Source organism: Siniperca chuatsi, linkage group LG5, assembly GCF_020085105.1.
Source record: "Siniperca chuatsi isolate FFG_IHB_CAS linkage group LG5, ASM2008510v1, whole genome shotgun sequence".
NCBI classification, from domain to species: Eukaryota; Metazoa; Chordata; class Actinopteri; order Centrarchiformes; family Sinipercidae; genus Siniperca; species Siniperca chuatsi.
The window spans coordinates 32760511-32785446 of NC_058046.1; the positions used below are offsets into that span (position 1 = coordinate 32760511).

The 24936-nt window shown below is 39.9% G+C and overlaps 1 protein-coding gene across 2 annotated transcripts in view; it reads left to right on the forward strand.

Annotated features, from left to right (window-relative positions):
- Window positions 1–5213: 5213 nt before the first annotated feature.
- ptar1 (protein prenyltransferase alpha subunit repeat containing 1) overlaps window positions 5214–24936 on the forward strand; it is a 30465-nt gene continuing 10742 nt past the window's right edge. Inside the window, exons 1-5 of one of the 2 annotated variants that reach the window (XM_044196227.1) lie at window positions 5214–5336; window positions 7223–7392; window positions 8979–9045; window positions 9345–9449; window positions 20006–20249. In XM_044196227.1, the coding sequence (XP_044052162.1) occupies window positions 5251–5336; window positions 7223–7392; window positions 8979–9045; window positions 9345–9449; window positions 20006–20249 (672 nt within the window). In that variant the 5' untranslated portion in view covers window positions 5214–5250. The remainder of the gene's footprint in view (window positions 5337–7222; window positions 7393–8978; window positions 9046–9344; window positions 9450–20005; window positions 20250–24936) is intronic. The other variant, XR_006378029.1, reaches the window with a different exon arrangement.

Below are 24936 nucleotides of genomic sequence, written 5' to 3' on the forward strand. Positions count from 1 at the left end.
CTTTTGCTAATTATTTTTAACAGCTTGCTGTCTACTGGCTGCGTCCCAAATTACTTTAAAACTGCTTGTGTCCAGCCAGTCCTAAAGAAACCTGGGCTTGATCCCACCCTCCTGGACAACTTTCGTCCAATCTCCAAACTGCCTTTTATTTCCAAGATTCTCGAAAAACTTGTATCTAAGCAGCTTCTTGCTGCTGTGGAAAACAATAATACCTTTGAAAAGTTCCAATCTGCCTTTCGTCAGCACCACAGTACTGAGACAGCTCTTCTCAAAGTCACTAATGACCTTTCAATGAATGCAGACATAGGCATGTGCTCAATTCTTGTTAGATTAGATTAGAGTCAACTTTATTGTCATTACACATGTACAAGTACAAGGCAACGAAATGCAGTATGTGCTGCTGGACCCGACACAATTGATCATGGCATTCTTTCAGATAGACTGAGGCATTGGGTGAGCATATCAGGCACTGCACTAGACTGGTTCTCATCATATTTGTCTGGTAGGAAATTCTGTGTCACCATTAATAACTACATGTCTTCCTTTACCCATAACAAGTACGTTGTGCCTCAGGGTTCAGTCCTGGGACCAATACTGTTCTCCTTATACATGCTCCCCTTGCGTGATGTCATCCGCAGACATGGGATTTCTTTTCATTGTTATGTGGATGACACACAGTTGTACCTCCCTGTCAAGCCCACTGACCTTAGTACATTGAGTTCTCTGCAGGACTGCCTGTCTGACATAACAAATTGGATGTCGATAAATTTTCTTCAGCTCAACTTAAATAAAACTGAAATCCTTGTTATTGGGCCCTGACACATCACTAAACGAAAACTGCCATCTACTGGCTGCCTGTCACAACATATCAAACCTATTGCAAGAAATCTTGGTGTCCTGTTTGATAGCAATTTATGTTTTGAGCAACATAACACTAAGCTTGTCCAATCATGTTTTTATCACCTCAGAAACATTGCAAAAATACAATCTATTTTAAATCTTAGTGATGCAGAGTGTTGTGCATGCTTCTATCTCCTCACGCCTTGATTAGTGTAACAGTCTGTTCACTTGTCTTAATCAAAAAACTTTAAAACGACTGCAGACTGTACAGAACTCAGCTGCTCGGCTGACGGCCAGGACCAAGAAGTACGATCACATCACACCTGTTTTAGCCTCTTTACATTGGCTTCCTGTTTGTTTTAGGATTGATTTTAAGATCTTATTGATTACTTTTAAGGCTCTTCATGGCCTGGCTCCAGACTATATTTTAGACCTTGTAATCCCTTATGAACCTTCACATAGTTTGAGATCTTCGGGCAGGGGTTTCCTGTCTGTTCCTGAGTCCGGGATGAAAACCAAGGGGGACAGAGCTTTTGCCATCAGGGCCCCGAGGCTCTGGAACAATCTGCCAGAAGAAATTAGGTGGTCTGAGTCAATGTCTTCGTTTAAGTTTCTTCTCAAAATGCATTTTTATCTGAAAGCATATCATGATCTTACCTGAGCTGTCTGTTTATTTTATTGTTTTTATGTATTTTATTTATTTTATATTTTATCATTCACTGTGGTATTTTATTTCTCTCTCTGTGAAGCACTTTGTACTTTGCTGTGCTCTATAAATAAAGTTTTATTATCATTATTATTATTATTATAACAACATCACACTACTTTTGCCTTTGCTCCTGACATGCAAGAGTCATAATTCACACGGCTGCAAGAAGTCGTCGTTAGTTTAACCCCCTTCATCTCTATTACCATAATTACCGTGATAATCAACAAAATGAATCCAGAGACCTGATGGATTGCCGATCAAGCCAGCCTCAAGTCACTGCAGGATCATTTTCAGTGCATACTGAAATATATGGAAAACAATTGCTTGCAATCTTGACATATTTATAATTTGTATTAAATGGGTAACACGTGCAAAATCTATGGTATGACCCTTTAACATGTGACTCAATGGTATCTTTGCTGGTCTAGCTTTATTTAGGGCTCTTGGTGTGAGGTCACTACCTTTCCAAATAGGCTTTTGTACAATTTACACTTTTTTATTCTGTGCTGCTAACTTGTACATTATCATCACTTGGTTTCTACTTGACATAAAACTAATTAATTAATTCGTTATGTAATCTGCTTATCAGGATTGTCTAATTTGTTACACTTACTGCCTTCTTACTGTAGTCAAATCCTAATGGGTAATTCAAGCCATTTGTATTGGTTCACTTTCTTAAATGAAACACAGACCCAAACAAAACACAGCTGTGTTTCCAGTGTAAGGAAGTGTCCCCCAGAGTCTGGCAGCTGGAAGGGAAGCTCAGCAAAGGTTTCCATGATGATTTACCCTCCACATTTTCCTCATATAGTTTGACTGGGCACGTAGTGGAGGGTAATACTTAAACTTACTGTACATGCCCAATAAAACCAAATAAACATTACATTCAAAATACATTGCAATAAACAGTGAAAATGGGCGTGTGAGGATAGGGTTTTAACAGTGCAGCTGTGGGCTAATTAAAATGTAGTTATCTCAAAATATTTATAATGCTATGCAAAACTGATAATTGTAAAAATAAAAAGTCTAGAGTAACAGTAATGCAGTGTGGTCAAGCCAAGTCAGTTTTATTTATATAGCCCAATATCACAAATCACAAATTTATCTCAGTGGGCTTTACAATATGTACATCATATGACACTCTCTGTCCTTAGACCCTTGATTTAAATAAGGAAAGAAACCCAAAATACCCAATGGAAGAAAATGTCAGAAAGCTCAGGAAGACCAGCAGAGGGGGGATCCCTCTCCCAGGATAGACAGACAGGAAATCAATGTCGTGAGTACAGAATAGACCAACATAGTTAAAGTACAGTATGGACAATCATGATGACAATGTTATAAACAGATTGTGAAGAATATGGATCCTGGAGGATGTTGAACAACTTCAGGTATCACCGAACAGACCTGAGCCATGCGACCTCCTCTCCACCATGGAGACCTGCAAGAGGACAGAATACACAAACACACAAGAGGCAAAACTCAAGCAAACAGTTCACACAGAGAAGAAGGAACAGACACACAGAGGGAGAGAGACAAGGGCACCATGCACACAAGGAAGAGAGAGAGAGAGACACAAGAGGAGAGGCTGAACTGACAGCCAGGGTCGCAGGAGTGAGTGAAGAGTGGACAAGGAGGAGAAACTAGGGAGAGAGAGAGAGAGAGAGGGAGAGAGATATGCACACAGCTTGGATGCTCATGTGCTAGTGAGACACAAACAAACAGAGAGGTGCAGTGGCTGACATGGTGTTCATTACACCCCACTACTGTATATGATATCGTTGGATTGGAAATGAGAAATGCTTATTTTCTTTATTTCTGAGAGTGAGATGTTCAGGTTGAAATCAATCTCATGTCTGTGGGTTAAGTACGGAGCTGGAGTCAGACGTGGTTAGCCTACCTTAGCATAAAGACTGGAAGCAGGGGGAAACAGCTAGCCTGGCTCTGTCCAATGTTCCAAAAATACACCTAGTAACACATTTAAAGCTCACAAATTAATGTTTTGTATCTTAATTGTTTGATCTATACACAAACAGATGTGTAAAAAAGACAGTTTGTGGTGTTAGGGGGAGTTACGTGCTGGAACCATTTCATGGTGAACACCAGCCAGGTGCAGTGACTGTGTACAGCTTCCTGAAGTCTTGTTGTCACAGTGAAGTTGCCAGGTTTGGTACCATTGTGCCTGTACAGAGATCAAAACCATGCTCACTGACTATATCTGGCAACCCTCGCTATAGCCGTAGATGCTGCATAGAAGATTTTACTGCTAATCCTGTCGTTGATTAGTCCAAGTGTACACATTCAACAAAAAAAAGGAATACATTTGGAACCAAGTGGATTTATGACATTTTAACACTCTAACACTTTGATTTGAATTGACCTCAGATTTAGATAATTTATGAGACTCATAGAGTCAAAATATTTTTTGTACCGCTTTTTATTGCTTACACCCTTAGAAGGAAACAAGTTGAATCAATAGCTTTGACGGTTTCTGGCCAGTAAACAGCTGACTCCCCCACTGTGGTTCCCCCACATCAGAATAACACACTTTTTCCACAGATGCTCTCCATCTCTTATGTAACATTGTTTGAAAGTGAAGTTTCAGGTGGTGGGCGTCAACGGGAAACTATCAGGCTGTTCCATTTCCTAAACACATAGTCTTTTCAACATTTTTTTTAATATTACATCACATCAGGGAGTTGTCTGTATGTGTCAGTGTTGCATGCACTGATTTATTTTAATTTTAACTTCAGTGAATAATTTCAATGGGGAATTTTTAGATCAGAAAATATTGCAAAGCAGGATTTACATAGAAAAACAGATAAACTGCAGGAGGAAAATTTCAGGAACATTGCATTATGCATTGGATAAGGTTTAGTGGCTTAGGGCTACAATAGCCACATATCCCCCCCTTCTGGCAGGTCTGTTATGTGCTTAATACATGATTTTCTAGTTGAATGGGAACACAGACAGAGGGCGGACAAATTGTCAACACTTCATGTAAATAAACACACTCAACATTTGAGTAATCACAATTACAAATACTGCTACACAGTGTACAAAGTGAGTACTGGTTGGTTTCTGGGACTTTGGGCAAAGTATAGCTGCCATGTGTAGTTTGCTGTGTGCACTGTACTTGATGGGTAGTAGCTATGGGTAGTAGCGACAAGGAGTGGAGTCAATAGGGGCCCACAGCTGAATTTTGCTCTGGGGCAACACAAGACAACAACAGGGCTCCAAAGAGGCCATATCATCTACAGTATGTTCCAACTGCAGGATCATTGGTGAAAAATGAAAGGAACAGGGGAAGGGGAAGTCTGAAACATCATACACAGAATGCCCAAAAGGGCATACTGCTAAATGCAAAAATATTTTTGAATATAATTTAAATTTGATAATAATAATAATCTTAATAATTTTAAGATTGTGTAACATTTAAATTAATGACTACACTGAACAAATGAACAATCAAATGTCAAACGGAATATAGGATATTATATATTTTATACATATATTGACAATTTTTATTTGAGAAATACATCACAAGATAATCGCACATAAAATATTACAGCATCTCAACGAGCCTTCGTAGGATTTTTGCCTATGACTTCTCCGGGCTTCCGTATTATGTTTTTTTTTTTTTTTTTTTTTTTTAAACCCGGAAAAAGTTCTTGGTCCATGTGACGTCATAATGTGCCATAAAAATGGCGGAGTCGGAGGAGGAGGTGGATGTCTTGGTCCAGAGAGTTGTCAAAGACATCACTAACGCCTTCAAGAGAAACCCCAACATGTAAGTAACGTTATAGTTGACTGCGAACATGCCAGACTGACTGGAGCGGGGTCTGTCACATTCAGTGGACCCTAAGACATGCAGCAGCTTGAACCATCTTTTCTGCTGTTTGGGCTTGGACTATTACCTGGAATCAGAGCTGTCCAAGGAAAGTTGACAGTTTAGACAGCTAGATTAACGAGCTGTTTGTTCTGTTAAACAGTTAAGTTAGATAACATGTTTTCTTAGAAACACCCCCGAGGACACTATTTACTTGTCATGTAACAAAATTCAGTAAACGGTGTGTTATTTCGAGTAGTTGACCCTTTGACGTGGTAAGGTGGCTGTCAAAACTGTTCCACATTCTGCACGGGCCAGTAACATTAGCTCATTAACGGTGTGATTAATTCTTTTTGTAATTAATGAGCGTCTAATATCTTTTTATTTGAAATTTCGTTAGCTACTATTTCCCCATGCTCCCTTGTTATGGAGCTGCCTTAGTCTCTCTATTAGAGGTAAGGTTAACGTTATGTCAGGGTTAGCAAATGCTGTGCTTTCACGAGCTGACGTTACTTATTAGCTGCTCATATATTTATAATGCAAGTCACAAATTAAGCATTACTTTAAGCTAGTGTCAAAAATCTCTACACAATATTATGAAATATACACAATTATTATACGTAAAATCTTGTGTAGAGTGAATTAAAAGCAGAATTTAACGTTAGTATGTCAATTATTACATAGTACCTACAATTTTAAAAGTAAAATAAATGAACTATGGACAGCGAAGAGTCTTGTATGACGTGTATATGAAAAGATAACATTGAAGACATTACCATGAAGGTACATTAGAGTTCTCCAGGGCCGATGTATTGGGACTTCACTAATGCTTACCCCTAGTCAAGTAGTAAACCATGTCACTGTCAAATGGAAATATTCTAAAGTTCTGTGTTTTGGAACAATACTTGTTCATACAACATGTGTTTGTAATGATTGACCCACCAGTTTAAGGCTGTTGAATTTGCACATTTAGTCTCAATGGCGGAGGCTGGTGAGCATGCTGTTGTTCACATCCTGGTGCAGAGCACACACCTGAAATCCTTCTGACCATCTGAAAAGATGGATCTTCTTCAAAGCAAACCTATTCATGTGTAATTTTGTGCTGAGTGAACCACACACCAGCCACGTGATAATGTGAAATGTGACACTTTACTAATCAAATTGAACTGATTTGTCTTCTGATCTTAGTAGCCATTACCCTCATGATTCAGCAATACAGGATGCACGATCTCCTTTCTCTGATCATTATCTGCTCAGGCATATAGAAGTAGATACCACTTTGACTTGTCTTGTATAGATCAACAGTAAGCACAATTTTTAATTTTATTTATTTATTTATTTATTTATTTAGCTGCAGATGGGTGATGCAAGTTGACCACGTGTCTCTGCTTGCATATACTTCGTAAAGCTAAGATTCTCCAGACATTCATCACATACTCTTGATATGCCTGTCACAAATTAATACCATACAGTTGGACACAGATTAATTTGTGAACAAGATTATATGAGACCCATCTCACACAGTGTGACATCACATGACATGAACCTGCAAGATCGCTGTTATCACAATGTGAAGGGGCCTTCAGGAGACGAAGCTCGGCTATGACTGATTGATGTTACCCTGAACAAGTCAAGCTATAGCCTGGAGTACAGAGCCAGTTGAAATGGCTTAGAAGACACAGAGCCATTTTTTTATTTTAATTTTTTTAAAGTTGTCAAGCTATTCCAGGGAATGTGACTTGATACCACAAGGGAAGCCACATGATCTGTTGTCAGAATGATTCCATGTCCATATACAACAAGTGAAAAGCTCCCTCAGCTCTCATTCTCAGTGTCTGTTCCCTCAGTGATGAGATTGGTGTGATCCCGTGTCCAGAGGCCCGTTACAACCGCAGTCCAATTGTGTTGGTGGAGAACAAGCTGGGTGTTGAGAGCTGGTGTGTCAAGTTCCTGCTGCCATATGTCCACAACAAGCTGCTGCTCTACCGCCAGCGCAAACACTGGCTGGACAGGGAAGGTAACTCACTCAACATCTACCTCAACAAAATCATTCTTGGAGGTTACAGGCAGATGAGTAAAGATATTGTTTTATTCTTAGATAGTTTAGGCTATTTATTTTTGATATGTATTTTGTCTTTTACAGATTCTAAAACCAAAACATATCTGTACAAAGTGTACTGGAACCAGGGTTTTATTATCTCATTTAATCTCACAACTGCAGCATGAGTAAGATGCAGGGCATATTGAAGCAGGGACAGGACGTGACCGCTATATAGGATTGTGTCCTGGTGATGTGTTTTCCTTATCAAAGGCCAGTACTCCGAATCTTCTGGATGCCCAGACTGCTAACTTTTTCTATTTAATCTGATTAATTAAATGTTTACAGACTGCCACATTTTTCATCTATTGGCTAACTGAGTGGTGGACTGATTATTGATTCAGTGGTCTGAAATGGGTCCTCCGACTATTTCGTCAATGATTCAAATCATTAGCCAAGGAGATGCAGATTTCGAAAGCTAATTTTACAAACCTAGTCTGTAGGGTTGGGCCGATGTAGCCTAAACGTTTTCAAACTGGTTTGATATTAAGTAAAATACCACACCGGTCCGATATTATTGAATTTTACAACTAAGTATCGCATGTGACTCAGCCACTCCAGAGTGTAACATAATGAGAGCCCATGAATAATTTTTCCACAACACGTTCCACAACAGAAATAAAGGGTTTGTGTCCACTGAAACTCTAGAGGGCTTCTAATTTGAAATGGATACAGGAAGTGTTGAGTTTGTATTAATAGCGCAATGCAGTAACTTTAACACGGCAGACTGGAGCGGATCAAATCGAGGTTTCTTTCAATCTGCTACGTTACTGACTATACTGACAAACTATAGCTTGATAGCTACCTTGCTAACATAGCAAACAGATGTGATAAGCATCAGGGACAGGATTATATTAGTTATATTAAAAATGGAAAATGATGGGGTCATTGTTTATTAACTTTCCAGCAATGTATTTCACAAACTAGTTGGCAGCATACTGTGAACTCACCGCTTAACTCCGCACCACCCTCTGCTCAGCTGTGATGAGTACTCTGCTACATGTGCTGCAGACAGTGCTGAGAGTATTGTAGCGACGGCCCACATTTCCCATCATGCCTAGTGCTGGACTGACTAGTTTAAGTTTGTTTTATGTTCCAAAATACAAATTCTAATTTTTGTTAGTGTTTGTAATGTGCTTGTTCAGAACATGGTGGTTTATGTTTATCATTTTTGTACTGGTTTATAGTTTTAACCATTAGGTGGTGGCTGTTACATTTCTTCAGCCCAGCTGTATTTTGCTACTGCAGTTTTGAGTTCTTGTCCCCTGTGTTAGAACTGCTTCTTGTCTCTTTTTAATTGGCTAGAAGGTTCCATAATGACAAATGCCAGTACAGTTGGTTTGCATAAAATTAAACTGGTTTAAGCTCGTAGACCGGACTAGCAAAACTGGAAGCCCACCCAACCCTACTAGTCTATTCTTAAAATTGTTTAAGTAAAATACAGACGCCCCCCCCCTAAATGTAGAAAATCAGAGAAGCTAACAGCTCATGTTTGTGTCCCTCAGCTTTAGTGGATATCACCTGCACTCTGTTGCTGCTTAACCCGGACTTCACCACTGCATGGAATGTCAGGTACAGTACAGATACACCCAGTCACAGCAGCCAGCTGCAACACAACTACAGAAATATTTGTACTTAGGAATGTCAGCTGTACATTGTCTATGCTCTTGAAAGTGTCCAATATCTCTACAAAAAAGATGTCACAATACTCAAAGCTGAACATAGTGAGACTGCTGTGAAGCTTCTATGGAATACATATCGTCACAGCTTAACTCATCAGTGTGGTTAACGCATGCTATACTTACCCTGTGGAAAATGGCCATAGTCTGCTGTATAGATCTATTGTCATACATGGCTGATTGTTGTTGCAGAAAGGAGCTACTGCAGTGCGGAGTTCTTAACCCAGACAAGGACCTCTACCTGGGAAAGTTGGCCCTCACCAAATTCCCCAAGAGCCCAGAGACATGGATACACCGGTAAGACTTTGTTGCAGAGCGCCCTGTTCTTCTCTAAACTTTGTCATTGTCACTTCCACATATAACACTGACTAGAATGTTATGTTGGAGATGGTTCCAGGAACTATGGAACCATAAGAACTAAACTCTGGAACTAAACCGGTCCCTTTTGTCCCTGTTTGCAATTCCACCACATCTGAACATTAGGCAAATTAGTTTGAAAACAGATTTTACATTTTATGATAGCAGCACTTGAGATGATGACTCATTCACTTTGTCCTCTTAGTCACTGCTCCCTCTCTCAGCTCCCTCCTTGTTCAGTCGTACTCTCAGATCATTCGCATACACTCTTCATGTCTTTCTGTTTAGACTAGTCAGGAAGTCAAGAATAAATCTTTGTTTTTAATAAACTTTACAAGAAATGTCCACCACTCGTTCTAATGTTGATTCCAGCTGTACCCAGGATGTTATTTTTTCTTATTCATTCACAAAAGTTGTAGCAGCCCCCCAGTTTTGTGTTAGACCAATCGGCAACATTCAGCACTGCAAACTCTGCCACAATAGTCCCTGCAGTTCCTAATCAGAAAGTACTGCAGTCAGAGCAGGGACTATTTTGGGTCCAGGAACTACGGCTCGGGAACCTAATATTAGACCGTGGAACCTCCAGTTGAAACGCAGATAAAGTTCCTGAGTTTCTGAAATGGTTCCTGGGCACCTGGAAAAGTTTGTGTGGTGGAAACGGGTCGATAGATCCATGTTTTCCAATAAGACAACATAAACAGCAGGACTTGCCAGCAAACAGCAACTTGTAAAGACTTGTAACAGACATTCAGACTGATGTGGGGTATTGTAAGTCAAGTTCTTTAGTATATAAAATGTTGAATATTTATAATTGGTTAAATATTATGGGGAATTAATAGATTAGACAGAAACAGATTAGATTTAAGCAAAGGCTTGGCACACAGCCTTGCTTTGCTTCAGCGTCTGACTGACCTGTATACTTTTTGACTTTCAGATACCAATATGAATTTTTTTTTATTTATCCATTGTTTTTCTGTTTAACTAGCTGACATGCTTCTAACAATACTGAATTTCCATCAGCCTCAGCTGTACCTTGTACCCTGTTTCATGAGGTCTTTGAGGACTACACATACTACACATTTAATTTTATTTATATAGCGCCAATACATAACAGAAGTTATCTCATTGCACTTTTCCTATAGAGCAGGTCTAGACTGTACTCTTTATAATATTATTCACAGAAACCCAACAAATCCCATCGTGAGCAAGCACTTGGCGACAGTGGCAAGAAAAAAATCTCCTTCTTAATAGGCAGAACCAGATTCAGTGGTGGGTGGCCATCTGCCGTGTTAGGTTTTAAGAGGGGGGGCACAATGCAAATTCCACCTAGAATTTTAAAATGGCAATAATGTAATGGTAGTGGTAATATTAATAAAGTAATAATAATAATAATAATAATAATAGGAATAATAATAATGACAATAATAGTAGCAAAGCCAATGACAACAACTGTAGTAGCAGTTGTTGAGCAGGAACACGGGGTCAGCAAGTGGGCCACAACCACAGATCCAGTCTCTGCAGCTCCGGAGGTAGAAATACCTGCTGAAAGTGAGAGGAGAGAGATGAGAAAGCACAATAACATGCAATAATGAGATAAAAATGCATACAGATGGAGAGGAGGAGAGACGAAAGAGGTGCATCATGGGAAGTCTCCTGGCAGTTTAGGCCTATAGCAGCATAACGAAGGGATGGGTCAGGACTCACTCAAGCCAGCCTTAACTATAAGCTTTATCAAAGAGGAAAGTCTTAAGCCTACTTTTAAATGTGGAGATGGTGTCTGCCTCCTGAACCCAAACTGGGACCTGATTCCACAGGAGAGGAGCTTGATAACTGAAGGCTCTGGCTCCTATTCTACTTGTGGAGACTCTAGGAACCACAAGTAACCCTGCATCCTGGGAGCGCAGTGTTCTAGTGGGGTAATAAGGTATTATGAGCTCATTAAGATACGATGGTGCCTGACCATTAAGAGCTTTGTAGTTGAGGAGAAGGATTTTAAATTCTATTCTGGATTTTACAGGGAGCCAGTGCAGAGAAGCTAATATTGGAGAAATAAGACGGTGTCGTCCCTCATTCGTCCAGGAATGTTCCATCGTAGAAAAGGTTTCAATCGTAGTCATGTGGACACTGTTTTCAGAATCAAGATGTTTCGGCTCCCATCCGGAAGTCATTCTCAATTTTGAGAAATAATCTGTGTTACTTAAGCCCTGCCCTCAGGAAGGAGTCTTCCTGAGTTTCTGCTGTTTACCCTGCCTAGTTTCACCTGACCTTCTTTTGTTTCCATGATGGCCCAGTAATCAGGCCTATTGTTTTCTGGCTGCACCTCCCTCATCACTGTTAAGTACCTGATTAGCATATGATTGGCTTGACCATGGTGATAATACACTGTGGTAGATCATTGGCAGGTTGAATCTCAGACCACCATTTCTGTTCAAAGAGGGGTTTTCTTTTTTCACAAAACTGGCTTCTTTGACTCCTCTTTCAAACCAACTCTTCTCTCTACTTAGAATCTTCACCTCACTTTCTTGTGAGGTGAAGATTCTTGTGTGGTTTGTAGCTTTTAGAAGCAAATGAACGGCGCCCTGCAATCCCGAGTTAGCGTGTCGTCTGTGCTGATAAAGTCTTTTGTGAAGTGGCTGTTTAGTCTCACCTATGTACCGTTCTTTGCAGTTTTCCTCACTGCATTGTATTGAGTAAACTACATTGCTCTGTTTTTGTGTGGGCATCTTGTCCTTAGGATGAACAAGTTTCTGTCTTAAAGTGTTGCCTGGTTTAAAGAAAACAGGAACATCGTGCTGTCTAAAGATCCTTTGTAGTTTTTCAGACAGTCCAGATACATAAGGGACGGAGACACCGTTCCTTCTTGGTTCTGTTTCCCTTTTGTCCTGTTTTTTGGCTCTTTTAACTTTGTTGAGAGCCCAAGTAGGATACCCACAAGATGAGAGAGCATTCTGAACATGCCTTTCCTCTTTTGTCTTACCCTCTAAGCTGGTGGGCACTTCTTTGGCTCTATGTTGTAATGTCCGGATTACACCCCGCTTGTGGTGTAAAGGACGGTGTGAGTCAAAGAGCAAATATTGATCCGTATGTTTTGGTTTCCTGTAAACTTCTATCTGGAGCTTTCCGTCCTCTCCTGAGTGTAGAACACTCAAGAAAGGCCTGGCGGTTCTCTTTGAAAAAAGAAAACCCCTCTTTGAACAGAAATGGTGGTCTGAGATTCAACCTGCCAACGATCTACCACAGTGTATTGGTGTTGTCAGAAATATTGATATTTTGATAAATATCGATACTGAAATATCTGAATGGTACCAATACTAATTTCCTAAAGTATCGATACTAGCCGCACTTTCACTTCTGTCCAAAGGCGCGTTGACGACCACCACACGCGCACTCGCACTCGTCTCATTCGCTCTGGTTAGCAAAAGTGAAGTGAATGGAAAGATGGCGAGTGCAACGCCCGCGCGACCGGCTTTGGTTGATAAGGAACACAGCAGGAGTGCTATCTGGAAATATTTTGCATATGAGGCAAATGAACATGGAAAGCCGAAGGACACAAGCAAGCCAATATGCAAGAGATGCTACAGAACAGTGCTAACAAAAGGCGCTAACACCACTAATATAGCAAAGCACCTGAGAGACACCCGGATCTGTATAAAGAATTTCTCGAGGTTGGTATTATTATTATTATTATTATTATACATTACTGACACTCTATCCTTCAATTTGATACTGTTAAGAGCTTTGACACAATCTGTATTGTTAAAAGCACTATATAAATAAAGGTGACTTGACGAGACGGTGTAGTCCCTCATTCGTCCAGGAGTGTTCTATCGTAGAAAAGGTTTCAGTCGTAGTCATCTGGACACTGTTTTCAGAATCAAGACGTTTCGGCTCCCATCCGGAAGTCATTCTTAATTGTGAAAAAATTGGACGGGAACTGGAAATTTAAGCTACTCTGAGTTACATAAGCCCTGCCCTCAGGAGGGAATCTGCCTGAGTATCTGTTAATAGCTAGTTTCACCTGAAACTGACCTAATAGTTTCAAGATGGCCCAGTGATCAGTAATCAGGCCTATTGTTCTCTGGTTGCATCTACTTCATCACTGTTAAGTGCCTGATTAGCATGTGATTGGCGTGACCAAGGTGATAATACACTCTGATAGACTTTGGGCAGATTAAATCTCAGACCACCATTTCTGTTCAAAGAGGGGTTCTCTTTCTTCACAAAAATGGCTTCCTTGACGCCCCGTTCAAACCAACTCTTCTCTCTACTAAGAATCTTCACCTCACTGTCTTCAAATGTGTGGTTTGTAGCTTTTAAATGCAAATGCACGGCGCTCTGTATTCCTGAGTTGGTGTGTCGTCTGTGCTGATAAAGTCTTTTGTGAAGTGGCTGTTTGGTTTCGCCTATGTACCGTTCTTTGCAGTTTTCCTTACTGCACTGAATGGAGTAGACAACATTGCTCTGTTTTTGTGTAGGTAACTTGTCCTTAGGGTGAACGAGTTTCTGTCTTAAAGTGTTGCCTGGTTTAAAGAAGACAGGAACATCGTGCTGTCCAGTCCAGATACATAAGGAATGGAGACACCGTTCCTTCTTGGTTCAGTTACACTTTTGTCCTGTTTTTTGGCTCTTTTAACTTTGTTAATAGCCCAAGTAGGATAACCACAGGCTGAGAGTGCATTCTGGACATGCCTTTCCTCTTTCTTCTTACCCTCTGAGCCTGTGGGCACTTCTTTGGCTCTGTGTTGTAATGTCCGGATTACACCCAGCTTGTGCTGTAGTGGATGGTGTGAGTCAAAGAGCAGGTATTGATCCGTATGTGTTGGTTTCCTGTACACTTCTATCTGGAGCTTTCCGTCCTCTCCTCTGAGAGTAGAACAATCAAGAAAGGCCAAGCGGTTCTCTTTAGCATCCTCACGCGTGAACTTGATGTTGGGGTCCACCGTATTAATATGCTCTGAGAACGCTTCCAAGTCTTGTTTCTTGATTTTCACAAAGGTGTCATTCACGTAACGGTACCAATGACTTGGTGGTGTGCCCGGGAACGAGGATAATGCCTTCTTCTCAAACTGTTCCATGTACAGGTTGGCCACAATGGGAGAGACCGGAGAGCCCATAGCACAGCCGTGAATCTGTCTGTAGAAGTGTCCCCGGAATTGGAAGTAGGTTGTGTTGAGACAGATGTCTAATAGTTTACATATGTGTTCAGGTGTAAGCTTGGTCCTTTGCTGCAAGGTGGAGTCCTCCTGCAGTCTTCTCATCACCGCTGTCACTGCTTCTGAGGTTGGGATGCAAGTGAACAAGGACACTACATCATAAGAAACCATAACGTCATCTGGGTCCAACTGGAGATGTTTCACTTTGTCCACAAATTTCTGTGTGTTTTCCACATGATATACTGTGTTCCCCACCAACGGAGCCAAGATTGTAGTCAAATGTTTGGCTATGTTGTATGTGATGGAATCTGTGCTGCACACGATGGGTCTGAGTGGAACATTCTCTTTGTGAATTTTGGGAAGGCCATAGATGCAGGGAATGGCCTCCCCAGGGTATAGTCTGTGGTACAGAGGCCTGTCTATCACCTCCTCCTTCTCAAGCTTCTGTAGACAGTCTATAACCTTCTTCTTGTAGCCATTGGTTGGATCTCTTAAGTTTTTGATATGTGGTTGTGTCTTCAAGAAGGTTGTTGACCTTGGTTTCATAATCGGCTGTGTTCAGAATCACAGTGCAGCGACCCTTGTCTGCTGGTAGAATGTTTATGCTGTGATCCTTCTGCAGTGCTGAGAGTGCCCTCCTCTCTTCGGATGTAATGTTGGAAGGAGGTGGTTTGGCACTCTTTAATGTAGCAGTGACACGTAGCCTCAGGTCTGCAGCCTCTGCTTCAGTCATGTTGTTCTTCCTAATGGCTGTTTCTGTGGCTGTGACTTGACGACTTCATGTCAATCCAGTGAGCACTGTTTTCGAGTGTGATGCACGCACGTTTGCGTTTAAATCTGTTCATCAAATAACGTTAATGTATTAACCAGCTTTTATGACCGATGAGCAATGCATTTGTTACAGTATATTTTAATCTTTGATAACAGTAGGTATTAGGTAATAAAAATATAACGGATCATGTTAGCTCTGGTCCAATGAAAAAATATTAACAAATAGAACTTTGGATTTTAATTAGTACATGTATTAGTGAATGTTAGTTTAAATCAACTTTTAACTTTGATTAACAAATGTTTTGTAAGTATTTTTCATTGCTTATTCATGTTAACAAATATCTATTACCATTAACCTAAGTTCTTAGATTAGGTCATTCAGTTCATTTTAAAAGTGTGGTCAAAAACTGCAGCAACAGATTCCATTTAATTATTTTGTTTACTAATTTGATACTTGATGCATAAGATTGCACTGATTTTGTTTTTGCTTGAAGTTTAAGTATCTTTTATTGACATTGTGATTTGATTTTACTTGGAAATACAAAAGATTGCACTTTTTTTTTTACTTGCACTTTATTGGTTTTTGAATGTAATGCAATCTGAGAGGCTTTTGAACAAGTGCACTACCTCAGGACAGTTTTGTTAATGTAAAATATATGTTCTAGACTTGTTATATTTAGCTTTAAATAAAAAAATAACCCCTTAATATTGTGGCAGTTTTTTTCTCCGTGGTATCGAAAATGGTATAGAATATCGATATTTTTCAAGGTATCGAAGTTAGAAATTCTAGTATCGTGACAACACTACAGTGTATTATCACCATGGTCAAGCCAATCATATGCTAATCAGGTACTTAACAGTGATGAGGGAGGTGCAGCCAGAAAACAATAGGCCTGATTACTGATTACTTATTACTGGGCCATCATGGAAACAAAAGAAGGTCAGGTGAAACTAGGCAGGGTAAACAGCAGAAACTCAGGAAGACTCCTTCCTGAGGGCAGGGCTTAAGTAACACAGATTATCTTAAATTTCTGAGTTCTCAGACCATTTTTCAAAATTGAGAATGACTTCCGGATGGGAGCCGAAACGTCTTGATTCTGAAAACAGTGTCCAGATGACTACGATTGAAACCTTTTCTACAATATTGGAGAAATATGATCTCTTTTCCTAGTTATTTTCAGTACATGTGCCTCGGCATTCTGGATCATCTGGAGAGTCTTAAGCAACTTATTCGGGCAGCCTGATACTAAGGAATTGCAATAGTCCAACCTAGAAGTAACAAATGCATGCACTAATTTTTCGGCATCATTTTGAGACGTGCCTGATTTTTGCAATGTCACGTAGGTGAAAGAAGGCAGTCCTTGAAGTTTGTTTCATGAGGGAGTTAAAGGATAAATCCTGATCAAAGATAACTCCGAGGTTCCCTACGGTGGTGCTGGAGGCCAGGGCAATGCCATCTAGAGCAACAATATCTTTAGATAATGTGTCTTGGAGGTGTTTCGGGCCAAGTACAGTAACTTCAGTTTTGTCAGAGTTTAACATCAGAAAATGGCAGGTCATCCAGGTTTTTATTTGTGGGTATGGGTATCATCCGCATAACAATGAAAGTTTACGGAGTGTTTCCTAATAATATTGCCTAGAGGAAGCATATATAAGGTGAATAGAATCGGTCCAAGCACAGAACCTTGTGGAACTCCGTGACTTTGGCGTGCACGGAGGACTCACCGTTAACGTGTACAAACTGAGATCGATCTGATAGATAGGATTTAAACCAGCTTAGTGCGGTTTTGCCAGTTAAATGTTCCAGTCTTTGTAATAGGATGTGATGATCAATGGTGTCGAATTGATGAATTTTTTTCTCTAATAGTTAAAATTTTATTATTGAAGAAACTCATGAAGTCATTACTACTGAGGGCTATAGGAATACATGGTTCAAAAGAGCTATGACTCTGTCAGCCTGGCTACAGTGCTGAAAAGAAACCTGGGGTTGTTTTTTATTTTCTTCTGTTAATGATGAGTAGTAAGCTGCTCTGGCATTACGGAGGGCTTTCTTATATGTTTTAAGACTATCTTGCCAGAGTAAACAAGATTCTTCCAGGTTGTTGGAACGCCATTTCCAAGTTTTCGTGATATTTGCTTTAATTTGGATTATACCATGGAGCTAACCTTCTATGTTTTATTATCTTCTTTTTTAGAGGGGCGATAGAGTTGAGTGTCGTTCGCAGTGAGCCTGCAGCACTATCAACAAGATGGTCAATTTGGGAGGGGCTGAAATTAGCATAGGAGTCCTCTGTTATATTGAGACATAGCACCAAATTAAATGCAGATGGGATTGCTTCCTTAAATTTAGCTACAGCACTATCAGATAGACATCTAGAGTAGGAGTTTTTGCTTAATGGCGTGTAGTCCATTAATAGGAGTTCAAAAGTTATTAAATAATGGTCCGATAATGAAGGATTCTGTGGAAAGACTATTAAATGTTCAATTTCAATGCCATATAACACAACAAGGAAGAAGGTTAAAAAAAGTGTACACTCTGACAAAAGCCAATCAAATCTAATAATGAGAGAAACGCAGTACTAAGGTTATCATTTGCAACATCCACATGAATATTGAAATCATTTACAATAGTTACTTTATCTGTTTTAAGGACTAAACTTGATAAAAACTCTGAGAATTCAGATAAAAATTCAGAATAAGGACCAGGAGCATGGTACACTATAACAAATAGAATTGGCTGTCGTGTTTTCCAGGTTGGGTGTGAAAGACTAAGAACAAGGCTTTCAAATTAGTTATAATTTAGTTTAGATTTAGGGTTGATTGATTTAGACTTGAGTTGAAGATGGCTGCAGCTCCACCTCCTCAGCCAGTGCCTCGAGGAATGTGAGTATTAATATGACTGGGCGGAGTGGATTAATTTAGACTAACATATTCTTCATGACTCAGCCGGGTTTCAGATGATACTTTGTCATCTAAAGCTGTACTACGATTTAATATCAGAGGTCTGATGTTTAAGAGTCCTCATTGAATTCTCCTATTTTGTTGTGCTATTTCAGCGATGGTAATTTTGTTTAGGTTTTAATGTATAACTCCCCTTATGTTTACTTTTGATTTTTTTAATTTAAGTGATCGGAAGGCAGACACCGTCACTAAGGAATTTTGGGTGGGTAACTGCCCTAGAAGCACAGAGAAGCGTGTAGGACTGAAACTCTGCCTCATGTTCTCATCTCTGAGTTGTCTGGTTTAGGTCCACTAATAAACTCTAGATTTCTAGATATGAGAGCTGCTCCATCCAAAGTGGGATGAATGCTGTCTCTCTTAACCAGGTCTTCCCCAGAAAGTCCGACAATTATCTACAAAACCCACATCATTTGCTGGACACCACCTCAACAGCCAGCAGCGGAATGAAGACGTGGATAAACATGTCATCACTGGTCAGGTTTGGCAGGGGCCCAGAGAAAACTACGGATTCCCACATTGTCTTTGCATATGTACACACCAACTCAACATTAACATTAGTGACCTCTGATTGGCGTAATCGGGAGTCATTACCGCCGACGTGAATAACAGTCTTACTGTATTTACATTTATCCTTAGCCAGCAGTTTTAAATAAGATTCAGCGTCACCCATTCTGGCCACAGGAATACATTTGACTATGGTCGCTGGTGCTGCTAACTTCACATTTCTCAAAATGGAGCTGCCAATAATCAGAGCTGGTTTTTCAGCGGGTATGTCGCTGAGTGGGAAGAACTTGTTAGAAACGTGAGCAGGTTGGTGGTGAGCCGTGGGCTTCTGCTTAGGTCTATGCTTCCTTCGGACAGTCACCCAGCCTCCCTGGTTTCCCGAGCAGCCGGGTGACAGCTAACAGGAGCTACCTCTGGTGGGTCCGCACCGGCTACTGGGGGCTGGCTAACTACAGCAGCTAATGATTGAATTCCCATGGTGCAGAACCACGTTTCCAATTCACAAAGACTCTCCTCCAACACTACAAATAAGCTACATTTATGTCATGTACCATTATCACTAAGGGAGGCAGAGGAATAGCTAAACATTTGACACACCGCGCAGAAGAGTGAGAGGAAGAAGCCATTGCTAGCTGCTAAGCTAAAGAACGGTAGCTAGCAAAACTGAATAGCGCGTAAACTGTGTGATTAGCGAAAAAGTCGTTAAAAGAAGGAGAGCGCTATGAGTGCTTGAGCAGAACTAGTGTACATTTTAAATGTATAGTGGGTAGTTAGTCACTATAATAAAGAATCAAACAAAATTAACTGATTAACTGATGAGCTAGAGTAGCAAAAATGCGCTACTAGTAACACACAAACACTGGTGACCGGAAATGAGACAATACGCTTAGTGCAGCACATCCAGCAGTCAGTCCTTTCCATTATAACAGCAAATGGCAGATAAAATACTTCCCTTTTGACTGGAGCGAGTAAGTGGGACTTCACACCTTCAGTGGCAAAAGTGACTGATGGAGAGACATTGTGATTGTCTTGTAAAAAGTGGATTAGCAGTAACCGTTCACCAGGATAATGGAGTTATCTAACTCGGCAGTTGTTGTCTCCCTGCAGACGCTGGGTGCTGCAGCAGATCCTGCGTCAGTTCTCTGCTGTGGGCCGCAGCAGGAAGCAGCAGCAGGGTGAAGCAGAGCTGGCTGATGCAGAGAGGAGCCAGCAGCTCAGTGACCATCTGGCCAGGACACTACACCAAGAGATGAAGGTGTGCTCTGATGCTGCCTGCCGCTATCCCAGCAACTACAATGCCTGGTCCCACCGCATCTGGGTGCTACAGCACATGGCCATGGGCAACATCAAGGTAGGATGAGGAAGAGATGCTTTTATTTTATTTATATTTTTTTTAAAGATTAAATTTATTGTCATTCCTGAAAATGCCACCATTGCATTTTCGTACACTGACAAACATGGCAGCTCTCAACTGGTATACAGTATACACAGTATACAGACAAGCAAGTGTTCCAATGTACAGTTTGAATTCTAAAGTGTTATGTAAAATACTAACAACTTTCATGGTCTGTACCTCTCACTCTCCTGAGAGGTATCCCAGGGACGCCCTTATGAGATGCCTGAACCTCTCAGCTGCAGCAGCTCTTCATCTTCCTAGAGCATTGAGAGCCTCTCTTTTCCATAACCAACCAATCAAACGTCTTTGAAATCTTTTAAAGGGACAGTTCACCCCAAAATCAAAAATACATATTTTTGCTCTTACCTGTAGTGCGATTTATCCATTTAGATTGCTTTGGTGTGAGTTTTGGCGATATCGGCCGTATACATGTCTGCATTTTTTTTAAAATAATAGAGCTATATGGCACTCGGCTTGTGGTGCTCAAAGCGCCAAAAAAATACACTTGAAAAACTCAACAGCAACGTCTTCTGTTTCCAGAAATCATGACCTGGTTACTCGATAATCCACAGATAAGATGTAAGCAGTTTCATGTAGGAACTATGGGTAGAAAGAAAATAGTTCGTACAAGAAACTGCTCACAACAAGGTCTGGCGAGTTTTTTCATAATGGCTCATGCTCCTAATTTTTCCCTAGAAGAATGCACTCTGATAATGTCAGGAAATGAAGAGTTTAAAGAAACGTTAACGGCCAAATCTAACAACATGGCAGCGCATTGCCGACAAAGTGAATTCTTAAGTAACGTTACAGTGTTCTCGTCATATGTTCTCTATTTTGTCTTATGGACTCATGTACAGCAACGTATTAGGGCCATTGTAGGTTTAAAAAAAATACGAAGATTAAAGTGGTAAATTTACGAGAGAAAAAAACACAAGTAAAAAAACTTGAATATTCTCTGACATTATAGTCAGAAATTTACAAGAGAAACACCCTGAAAAATATTGGGTTTTTTTGTTTGTTTTTTTTTGTCCAGGAACCACATCACCATCGTCATGTAGGCTATTTAACATCGAGTTAACCACGAAGATAACCTGCTTGGAGCAGTTTAGAGATGCAGCATAAATTGCCATGACATCATACCTCAGGCACCTTTCGTAGCACAGGTTAATCTGCAAGTCACACCCGATGTCTCAAAGTTACTCCTGAAGTTACCTGCATAAGCAAGTTACTAGGGGTGAGCGATATGACCTAAAATTTATATCACAGTATTTTTTGTTTTAGTTTTTTACAGTGACTGTATTATATCACGGTATTACAAAAATACAAGGGATACTCCACTCAAAACATCAGGAAGGGCATCCGACGTAAAACACATGCCAAATTAAAAATGCAAATCGTGAAAATGACTTCCATACCGGATCGGTTGGGGCCCGGGTTAACAACGACTGCCACCGGTGCTGTTGACCTACAGGGTACCGGTGGAAATTGGACTATTGTTGGTCAAAGACGAAGAAGGAGACATGAAGTTAATTGGTGTGAGTGAAGAGGACGCAGAGGACAGGGTTAGATGGAGGCACATGATTCGCTGTGGCGACCCCTGAAAGGGTACAGCCGAAAGGAAAAGAAGACTCCACTCAAAACATGATTCTACCTCTTTTCACTCTATTGGCAACGTAAGGGAACATATCTTTAGAAAGGAAAAAAATTATTTAAAAAAACAGAGGTGTTTATTGGCTCATTAATTGGCTTATTGGAATGAAAATGAGGTATAGGCCTACATGTGTTTTGAGAGGAGTAGCCTGCCCCATAATGCAGGTTAATTAGTGAATGCAATGTGATTCATTCTCAGAGTTAGACAAGTGGTAGGATTAGGCATCTCAGCAGCATTTATTTGGCAGAAAACCCAAAGTATACTCTGTATGTACAATAGTCTGTGTACCTCTGGACAGGTCTGTCATGAACATTTAAATACAACAGCTCTTGTAGTCTGTCTCTGTCACCAGATTCATCACACATTCACAAACATATTACTGGCTATTTTCAAATCGCATCTCGAATATGATTGTATAAGTGATCACTACGTCACAACCACCTACCAAAAAAGAAGTTTATGAAGTTTCATAAAAAGCAATGTGAAACAGTTTTCCTCATCCAACCTACTTTATTTAATTGGCTTCAGATAAGGCCTAACATTCACACAATTTCTCTTGTCTGGCCTTCAATATTACAACATTAGTCTAACAGCGTCTCAGCCTTTACTAAAGCCAAGTTCAACAGGCTAACATACAAAATAAACAGTAAAGCAACATAAAAATCACCTGCCAAGTCTGAAGTAGTTATCGATCCATCCTTGAGCTTCAGTTTTAAGAGTTGAAATATACAAGGATTAATGTAGGGATGGGACGATATTCGATTTTTATCGCTGATCAGGATAACAAACACTCAAGTTGATCGTGGTGAATTTCTATTATTGGGATAATCGTGAATATTCTCATGAGTGACTTTAAAAGCCCAGTGCCAATGGGACTTTATTTTTGTTAACGGATAATTCCTGTATTTCTTCACTCAAATAGAGCCTGATTTAAAAAATACAGGAATTATCATGTAAGAAAAAACAGACTCACACAATGTTGCTATTTTTTATTTATTTTATTTATCCTTTATTGATGCAAGGGGACCTTTATGATTACCTTATTTAAGCTTAAGACGGTGTAGTCCCTCATTCGTCCAGGAGTGTTCTATCGTAGAAAAGGTTTCAGTCGTAGTCATCTGGACACTGTTTTCACTGTTATTTAAGCTTGTTTGTTTTTGTTTAAGCTTGTCTTGTTGATTTTTTTCACTAAAAATATGTCCCCTCCGTGATGCAATCAAAATATTTGTTTCTTAACAAAATGTAAGATAAAGTGATTCTAGTGTGTTTTAGTGCCATTTCAAGAGTTTTAAGCATATTTTGATGATTATCGGAATCGCTCTTATTTTGGCGGGGATAATCGTGACATGAAATTTTCATATCGTCCCATGCCTAGATTAACGGCAGCTGGCCAACAATATCAATCACCAAAAAGGCATATTTTATCAAAGTGTGAAATGCAAGTGCATTTATCAATCTATACACAACTGACCATTTCTTGTACTGCAGCTGTTCACAAGTCTAATGGCTTCTGAGATATAAAACCAAATGTCCTTCTATTTGTTTTACATACAAGCAATCTAAAACTCATTCCTGATGGCCTTAGCTTAAAGTAGTCTGAGGACATGTGTGGGGTCATTGATAATCTTGTGTTTTTTATGAGGACTTCTTCTGTATTAAAGGTTCTGTAAATGAGATTCTGAACATTAATATAGCAGCAAACAACTATTTGCTATGTAAAGATATAGTGGAGTAATGGCGTCCTGAGCAGAGGATGACATCACACCCCCTCTGCCTGTGTTATCGCAGCCTCTCTGTTCTGTGTTTGTTTATACAGCCGGTCCGGACGCGCGTGCATGTTAGTGCGTGTTAGTGCACGTGAGTCCCTCCTGTGAGGAGAGCTGTTTCTTTTCTCATCTAATGTGGTGAATTATGGGTTTATTTCGACCAAACCAGAGCTGGTTACTGGAACAGTGGGAAGATTAACAAAGACGGTTTTGGTGAGTTTTATTTTACGACGATCTGCCAGGTAAAATTACTGTTTTTCTCAATGGAGTCTGGTGGGCTGTAGCGCCCATTTGTTTTGGTCTGAGGTGCTGGTGCTCTAGTGCGACATGTAGTGGCAGTGAATGTTGCTTACAGCTCCTTTAAGCTCTTTAAGGGATCTTTTGTGTTTTGCCAATAAGTTTAGATCTGAGGTTAATAACGCAATAGGTTCTTGTCCTTTTTAACAATGGAAAAACTTAAAATACTTTCACTAAGAGGACTAAAATGTTGTCAATATTCTCTGATGTACTTCAAAGGAGTTTACTTTACGTAGACAGTAGAAGAAGCTGCTGAGCCTTTTTAAGAATGACATATGTATTGTCACCAAATCTCAATCTGTCATCAAACAAAGTTCTCAAGTATCTATAGTTCTGGACAATTTCAACATTTATGCCATTAATGGCTGTTGGGAGACTGTGTTTTAATGAGACTATCATTTCTTTAGTTTTGGATTTAAATCTAAAAAAGATCTGCATTATGGGTCTATGTGAGCGATCTGACTGAGAAGAGACATAATAACACTTTCGTCAGCAAATTTTACTATATGGTGATTTTTTACAATTATTAGTCATCTGTATACACAATAAAACATGGAAGGAGAAAGGAGATAACCCTGCAGTAAGCATCGCTCTTGTGAACTACGATCCTGTTTATTAATTAATTCCATTCATCCCATCCAAATTCTGTACCTGTGGTAAAACAGTTTTTTGCTGTCCTGTCACATTTTTACTCACTGTGGGCTCATTTTTCACTGCAATATACAAGTCCTGCACCTCTATGGAAACAGCACAATCATGGCTAGAAGTAGGGAGAACTCAAACATGTCTTTTGTGCAGTGTAACAGTTATAATGCCAAAAATTATTTTTAAAAAAAGAAAAAAACTTGAATTTCTTTATTTTACAAAACAAAAAGGAATCTATATATATATTTTTCTAAGTGCCCAAAAATTATCAATACTGAGTGGA